The 8,625-nt window shown below is 45.3% G+C and overlaps 1 protein-coding gene across 3 annotated transcripts; it reads left to right on the top strand.

Annotated features, from left to right (window-relative positions):
- The first annotated feature begins 202 nt into the window (after positions 1-202).
- Positions 203-8,140, top strand: LOC133131460 (nuclear cap-binding protein subunit 1-like). 3 transcript variants are annotated; one of them, XR_009709021.1, is made up of 4 exons: positions 203-395; positions 1,543-1,664; positions 4,807-5,030; positions 5,198-5,567. XR_009709021.1 is itself a non-coding variant. In XM_061246834.1 (3 exons), the coding sequence occupies exons 1-3, from the start codon at positions 384-386 to the stop codon at positions 6,800-6,802; spliced, it is 357 nt and encodes a 118-aa protein (XP_061102818.1). In that variant the 5' UTR covers positions 203-383; the 3' UTR covers positions 6,803-8,140. The 3 variants fall into 3 exon arrangements, 1 of the variants encoding a protein (XP_061102818.1); XR_009709022.1 differs by lacking the exons at positions 4,807-5,030; positions 5,198-5,567 and adding an exon at positions 5,636-5,669; XM_061246834.1 differs by lacking the exons at positions 4,807-5,030; positions 5,198-5,567 and adding an exon at positions 6,580-8,140.
- The last annotated feature ends 485 nt before the right edge of the window (positions 8,141-8,625 follow it).

An 8,625-nucleotide genomic window follows, 5' to 3' on the forward strand; every position in this document is an offset into this window, starting at 1 on the left:
AAGAACAAAAATGTACCTCCACTGTTCCTTTACTTATGAGAGTGACAGGTAAACTAGTAAGAACTGTTAGCAAAGCGGTTCTTAAACATTGCCAGTCTTGATAAAGTTCGTGACCCCAGGTTTATGTAAATAAGTATGAGGGAGACCTCTGCTGGTTAAACCTGGCAACTGTGTCGGACCCCTAGAGCTTGAATCGAAGTACTTGCACCGCCATATTGCGGCGTTTCTATTGTGGGTTCATGGATGCGGTTGCCTTCACCGATACACTCTTGTATCTTTGACAATTAAGCACTGTTAATTAAGTATTCCATGGGAATATTTTATTTTTGCAAGATCTATCGTTTGCTTAGATTTGTTTTAAATGTCAAGGAGACGGCATAACGATGAAAATGACGGTACGTGTGCAGAAGCTGGCTGCCTAACTAGCGTTGTCTGGCTAGATGCTTGGCTAGCGAGCTAATGTGAATCAACTGTTCTCTTTATTGAAACAGTTTTGTTTATCTTGCTAATATTTGCCAGCTAAATAGCACATTTTTTGAACGGTTGTTTTAAGTTAACTGGTGAACTTTATTTGAGTTGAACTTTTTGCTGCCGCCTCCGGCCGCAACTGTAATGGTAGCGAACGTCAGATAACAATAACTAAACTTATTCTAACGTTTCAGGGTGGCATTGGTATTTTACAGTCGTCATGCTTTAGTGCTATATGGCACTGTAAGGGTTAAATTGCCTGGTTAATTTTGTTTTGATCCTCATTGGTATTTCATTTTTCGTCGTCGTTGTACATTTTTATGCCTTCGTTTATGTTTGTCATGCATGGATCTACCAGTTTTTATTTCTGCTTTTATGCAATGCATTTTGAGCCAGATTGAGGCTGTCCTCACTGCGATTGCATGCACACAGGGTGTATATAGACTGCATGCACACAGGGTGTATGTAGACTGCATGCACACAGGGTGTATGTAGACTGCATGCACACAGGGTGTACGTAGACTGCATGCACACAGGGTGTACGTAGACTGCATGCACACAGAGTGTACGTAGACCGCATGCACGCAGGGTGTGCGTAGACCGCATGCACACAGAGTGTACGTAGACTGCATGCGCACAGAGCAGCAGCTAAAACAGGCTCTGGCTGTGTGTGGGCTGTAAGCTGCTGTAGTCAGGAAGGACAGATATCCCAGCTTTACCACTTTAGTGTGTCATTAGTCTGCCTCTGCTTTTGAGCCCTCACTCGTTCCTCATCCAGAATGTCTTAGAATCCACAACCTGTGTCATGTAATGTGCTGTTACCTGCATGACAGGCTGTTACCCGTGCGTAGAGTTGTTACCTGTGTGTAGGGCTGTTACCTGTGTGAAAGTCTGTTACCTGGTTACCTGTGTGACTCTCTTACCTGTGTGACTGGCTGTTACCTGAATGCAGGGTTGTTACCTGTATGAAAGTCTGTTACCTGTGTTACTGGATATTACCTGTGTGCAGGGTAGTTACCTGTGTGTAAGTCTGTTACCTGGTTACCCGTGTGACTGGATGTTACCTGTGTGCAGGTGCGCTGTGACTGGTACGTGTACACGGTGCTCTCCTGCCTCCCCTGGGTGGGGAAGGAGCTGCACGAGAAGAAGGACGTGGAGATGGACCGGCTGCTCAACCAGATCGAAGGATACCTCAAGTACGTAAGGCCTGCACTGCTGGCTTTGAGTCTGTTAGATCGAGGGATGGTCCACACACTGGACCAACGCCAGCAGATGATATGGCACCCCAAATCATCACTGACTGTGGAAACTTCACACTGGACTTTAAGCAACTTGGATTCTGTGCCTCTCCACTCTTTCTCCAGACTCTGGCACCTTGATTTCCAAATTAAATAAAAAATGTACATTCATCTGAAAAGAGGACTTTGGAGCAATTGTCCAGTTATTGTTCTCCTTAGCCCAGATAAGACGCTTCTGACATTGTCTCTGGTTCAGGAGTGGCTTGACAGAAAGAATGTGACACTTGTGCATAGTGACTCCAGCCTCAGTCCACTCCTTGTGAAGCTCCCCCAAGTTCTTGAATCAGCTTTGCTTGACAATCCTCTCAAGGCTGCGGTCATCCCTGTTGCTTGTGCACCTTTTCCTACCACACTTTTCCCTTCCAGTCAATTTTCCATGAATATGCTTTGATACAGCACTCTGCGAACAGCCAGCCCTTTCAGCAATGACCTTCTGTAGCTTACCCTCCTTGTGGAGGGTGTCAATGAGTGTCTTCTGGACAACTGTCAAGTCAGCAGTCTTCCTCATGATTGCCCGACCAAGTATTGGTACTTTTCTGAAGGTCGACATTTCTGTATTATAAATCCTTTTTTGATTTGTCTTATGTAATATTCTAATATTTTGATACTGGATTTTTGATTTTCTTGAAATATTTCACTTTATGTGTAATGAATCGAAAATATATGAAAGTTTTTGAATTAAATTATGGAGAAAAACTTTTTAACTTTTCCGCAATGTTTTATTTTTTTGAGATGCACCTGTATTCTTATGGTAATAGGTGAATTGACAGTGAGCTGCAGTACCCTTTTTGCCAGTAGAGGGCAGACAGGTGAGCAGTAGTAGTCGTGTCTAGACCAGGGGTGGGCAATTATTTTTTACATGGGGCCACATGAGAACAAGAAAATATTATGGAGGGCCGGAACGAAAGGCTGAACTAAAGTCTGCATAATATTAATTGTTTCTTTATATGAAGCAGTAAATAGCATTGTTTTGATAAGTTGGTAAGACTGGTAAGAGTATATGTTATAATTGAGCAATGAAAAAGAGAGGTTGTCTTAGAAAAAATGACATTTACTCAAAAAGATTTCCCAAAACAATGGTTAACGAAATGTGAGCATTTGTACAGTTTTTGATTCATTATATTAGTGACCATTTTCAGCCACATTCAGTAAGATGCATCATATTAGAAAATAATGATGCCTACATTTGTAGTTTAATCACATTCACAGTCATCACTCATTCTGTGTTTTTCAGTTCTTTTTTCTTGTTCAGTGAGAGAAATCTAGTCTCTGTTGGTCTTTAACAAGTGCATCAAAGTCAGGTTGAATGTCTGAGGTGGAGATGCAAAGCACAGCTGACAGATGATCATCAGTGAGAGAGGATCTGTACCTGGACTTGTTAAACTTCATCACTGCGAATGTTTGTTCACATATGTAGGTAGAGCCAAAGAGAACAAACATCTTCTGAGCATGTCTCCTCATGTTTGGAAACTTCTCTTGCTTAAGAGAAGAGTAGAATTTCAGCAGCGGTCGTGACTTTAAGTGCTCTGCCAGTACTGCATCAGACTGCAGGTCAATGAGTTCCAACTGGACATCACTAGGTGTGCATCATCCACATTGCAGGTAAATGGAGAGGAAATCAAGTGCATTTCATTTTTGCTCTCCAGTTGCCTTGAAAGAAACTAACTTCGTCATGAAAGCCTTCACCAGGTTGTGCATTTCATGGACGAAAAGGCCCTTGCCTTGCAGTTTGGTGTTCAGTGCAGTTATCAGTGCAGTCACATCAACAGCAAATGCAAAATCTGCCATCCACTTCTCATCTGAGAGCTCTGGGATGTTTTTGCCTTTCTTCTCACAAAACTCTCGGATCTCTGCTTTCAGATCCCAGACTCTTTAGCACTTTGCCCAGGCTGAGCCATCGGACAGCTGTGTGATAGCTGATGTCACTATGTTCAGTCTCGTGTTCCTCTAAAAGTGCAACAAACTGCCTGTGATTCAATGCTCGTGCTCTGATGAAGTTTACTATTTTAGTTACAACATCAATCACATCGTCAATTTTAAGCACTGACTTGCTCCTCCGTAATCTTGAAGTCCGTTATCCCACGGACAAATACAAGTAACTGGGCTGTGTCACGGACATCACAGCTCTCGTCCAAAGCCAAGGAGAAAAAGTCAAAATTTGCCACTTCACGTTGCAGCTGAAGCTCCAAATTTCCCGCAATGTCCTCGATCCTTCTCGTCACGGTGCGCCTGGACAGCGGGACTTGCTGAAATGCTTCTTTTTTTTCAGGACATATTAGTGCTGCAGAGTCCACCAAGCACTCTTTTACAAACTCTCAATCTGACAATGGCTTACTGTTTTTAGTGATTTTGTGTGATATTACAAAGCTGGTCCTGGTTGCTGCATCCCTGGATGTGTGAAGCTTGGTAAAAAACCCTTGTTGCTTTTGTAGCTTAGCTACCAAATCTTCCGATATCCGCGCCATTTCAGCATCATTCAAGTTTTTATATTTCTCTGAATGTTTCGTCTCGTAATGTCGACTCAAATTGTAATCCTTGAACACGGCACTCTGGTCTCCGCAAACCAAACACACTGCTTTACCTCTGACTTCAGTAAATAAATACTTAGCAGTCCATGTCTTCTTGAAAACCCTGCATTCAGCATCTACCTTTCTTTTTTTAGTCGACATTTTGGGGGTGAAAGTCGTCTTGGCACCTGTAACCTGCTTGCGACAACGCCAATTCAGTAACACGCATCACTTACGTACCTTACGTACCTATGCGCAATGTAAAAAAACACAACTTCAAAATAAAAGAAATGCACATTCAATCCACGCATGAGGTAAAATAAGAAAATACGTTTATTTTGTATTTTCTTATGAACCTTTACGCGGGCTGGTCAGAGTCAACCAAAGGGCCCGCGGGCCGTGTAAAATGCCCAGGTCTGGAATATACAGACTCCTGACAGTGTGCTGCAGTACCCTTGTTTTGCCAGTAGTAGTGAGCAGTAGTAGTCTTGTGTCTAGACAGACTCCTGTGCTCATGGCTCTGCTCTTCACAGGAGATGGCAGAAGAAGGAGCTCACCACGAGAGCATGCAGTGACTAAAACATCACATCCACTGGAAGTGGAAATGCCCTTGCAAGAAAAGACTGTATTTGGAGATGTATGTGTACAACCCCGGTCGCCATAGCAGGGAGCAACGCCATCAAGAAGCACACCTGCAATGAGGAGATCCTCGCCGTGCTGAAGGAGGTGCCCAACCCCAACCAGGAGGAGGACGATGGTGAGTGTGCCCCCTGCTGGCCTCTGAGCAGATTTGCAGCAGTGCAGGATGAGCATTGACATGTTTTATCACCCAAACTAGAAACCTTCATGAGACTTCAAAGACTCTGTTTAATCCAGGATTTAATCCCTTTTTGCTTTGTGTTTCCATTTTATGATAATAATAAGAAGAAGAAGAAGAAGAAGAAGAACAAGAACAACAACAACAACAACAACAACAACAACAACAATGTGTTATTTAGCAGACCCTTTTATCCAAGGCAACTTACAGTTGATTAGACTAAGCAGGGGTCAATCCCCCCTGAAGCAATTTGGGGTTAAGGGCCTTGTTCAAGGGCCCAGCAGCTGTGCAGATTTTATTGTGGCTACACCAGGGATTAAACCACCAACCACCAGCCACGAGGCTACAGGCTGCCCATAACTTTTCCTGTCCATGTATGTATTATATGTTAAATTGTGGCCCTGCTTATTGTGCTAATTTGGTATCATATCTGCGTACTGCAGCCATCTTTAATGGTATTGTAAGAGCCAAATTAATGATTACTGTTTTAGTTTTTATAGTAAGATTTTGGTTCTGAATATTGCAATATTATTATTACATTACAGGTATGCATCTTTTAATAATACCAAAACAAGGACAGGGGCGGCACGGATGGTGCAGTGGGTAGCACTGCCGCCTCACAGCAAGGAGGTCCTGGGTTCGAATCCCCGTCGGCCGGGGCCTCTCTGTGTTGAGTTTGCATGTTCTCCCCGTGTCTGCGTGGGTTTCCTCCGGGTACTCTGGTTTCCTCCCACAGTCCAAATACATGCAGGTTAGGCTGATTGGAGAGTCTAAATTGCCCATAGGTATGAGTGTGTGAGTGAATGGTGTGTGTGCCCTGCGATGGACTGGCGACCTGTCCAGGGTGTATTCCTGCCTTTCGCCCAATGTATGCTGGGATAGGCTCCAGCCCCCCTGCGACCCTGTTCAGGATAAGCGGGTTAAGATAATGGATGGATGGAAAACAAGGACACACAGTGGCATTGAGAGGCACCATGAGTGCTAATGGCTCCCCCTTGTGGAGAACCTTGACCCTGCGATCCGTGAGTGAGTGAGATACTAGCCAAGTGCATGAGGTGCTTTGCCTGTAAAAGTGTCCTTACAGAGTTACGTTACCCGTTTATGTTTGGGGCAGAGAGTTAAGTTATCCGTTTATGTTTGGGGCAGAGAGTTAAGTTACCCTTTTATGTTTGGGGCAGAGAATTAAGTTACCCGTTTATGTTTGGGGCAGAGAGTTAAGTTAACCGTTTATGTTTGGGACAGAGAGTTAAGTTACCCGTTTATGTTTGGGGCAGGGAGTTAAGTTACCCGTTTATGTTTGGGGCAGAGAGTTAAGTTACCCGTTTATGTTTGGGGCAGAGAGTTAAGTTACCCGTTTATGTTTGGGGCAGAGAGTTAAGTTACCCGTTTATGTTTGGGGCAGAGAGTTAAGTTACCCGTTTATGTTTGGGGCAGAGAGTGAGGGTGTGGTTCTGCTGGCACAGGGTTCATTGCTCTGTTGTGTCACCAGACAGAGGATACAGCTTCAACCCGCTGAAGATCGACGTGTTCCTGCAGACTCTGCTCCACCTGGCGGCCAAGTCCTTCAGCCACTCCTTCAGCGCCCTGGCCAAGTGCGTGCAGCCCCCCGCAACTGCCCCCGTGCAACTTCCCCTGCCCAACTGCCCCTACCCCAACTTCCCGACTGCCCTGCCACACTGCACAACTGCCCCCGCGCAACTCCCCCTGCGTAACTGCCGCACCCCAACTGCCCCACCTCAACTTCCCCACTGCCCTGCCACACTGCACAACTGCCCCAGCGCAACTGCCCCTGCATAACTGCTCCACCCCAACTTCCCCACTGCCCTGCCACACTGCACAACTGCCCCAGCGCAACTGCCCTGCCCAACTGCTCTGCGCAACTGCCTCGCCCCAATGCCCCCACAGCCCAGTAAAACTGCCCGACTGCCCTGCCCCGCCGGTCCCGCACCAACTGCTGCCCATGTTCTGATGTATACCCACGAGCAAATCTACAAACAAACACAATGTGATGGACTAGTTAGTGCAGTTATTTCAGAAGTGATTAAAGGTGTCTTTATTAAATTAGCCCAGATATTTGGCTTTATTGATTAAATTACAGTGAGGTTTTGCATTATAATTTAGGCCCATTTAGTTCTACAGTGATGCCCTGCATTATAATTGTAGAGCCAAATGAAACTTGAAAAAGCCCCAAATTTGTTGAGAGGGCAGATATTGAGAAGTAAAGCTGAACAACATCTTTCGTTAGCTTTTATACAAGTGCAAACACCCGTCTAAAGCTGTCCATTCTGTTGTGCAGAAAGCATTAATATTCCACTGGATGTCAAATAAAGAGGATTATTCCATTAGCAGGTCAATGAAAACTAAATCACGGAGCTCAGCTGGGAAAACAAAATCTTTCCTAAACATGCTCCCAGGACTAGGGGTGAAAAACACTGCTCGAGAACGGTAAATGGACATAATTTACATATATAGTGCTTTTTCCAGGAACTAGTCTTACAATTAATGCCTCTCTCTCACACACACACACACAAACCACAAACACATACACACACACAAACACACCCAGGGCAGGGAGTTGAACCGGCAACTCTCAGCTTGCCAGACAAGTGCTCTGTGCTAATATCAACCACATTAAGAGGATGAGCAGAACAGTGATCACTAGTGCTGGCCAGAAGAGCCACAGGATCCGCTGTTCTCTCTTTTCCCCTTAAAACCTGCAGACAGTTCAGACCCCAGAAACCAGGTGAGCAGAGTGAACTGTGTTACTGACTGCTTCATTAGACGCATTGAGTGCCAAGTAACAACAACCCAGCAGAGCCTATTAATGACAAATTGACACACTGCTGAAACTCTCAGCATTGATCCCACGATAGAGCAGTGTCTGTAGAATGATATACCATACGAAGCTCAGGTGCTTTGAGCTTCAGATCAGATGAAGGTAACCCTGTGCTTTGTGTCATGAGGCCTGATATGTCCATTAAAATAAAGCATGTGCAGGTAGTCCAGACCATCAGCATTTCCTGTTCCCGTGATAAAGAGCACTTACTGACCACTCTGCTTTGTCTGTTCACTGAGGGCCCTTTTAGCGTTTCTGTCCTGCATGCAAATGCGCACACGCACCCCCGCACAAACACACCTGCGGATACAAACTCATGCAAACGCACACACACACCCCCGCACAAACACACCTGCAGATACAAACTCATGCAAATGCACACTCACACACACACAAATACACACTCACAGGTGCTCACACAGGTACACACACACATACCCCCCCCCCCCACACACACAAACACACCTGCGGATACAAACTCATGCAAATGCACACACACACACACACACACACATACACACACACAGGTACACACACTCACGCACAGGTTCACACACAGGTATATACACAGGTACACACACTCACACAGGTACACTCACACACAGTTACACACACTCACACACACACCCCTCCTCTCAGGGTAACTGTAGTCTGCTCCAGCTTGCTGTGCCTCAGTCCCCCCGCCCAGCAGATTCCCAT

Source organism: Conger conger, chromosome 6, assembly GCF_963514075.1.
Source record: "Conger conger chromosome 6, fConCon1.1, whole genome shotgun sequence".
In the NCBI taxonomy this organism is placed as follows: Eukaryota; Metazoa; Chordata; class Actinopteri; order Anguilliformes; family Congridae; genus Conger; species Conger conger.

Bases quoted from the DNA above. Each gene is read 5' to 3' on its own strand.
- LOC133131460 (XM_061246834.1), top strand. The intron at 1,665-6,579 runs GTACGTAAGGCC...TTGTGTCACCAG, and splicing joins CAGATCGAAGGATACCTCAA to ACAGAGGATACAGCTTCAAC.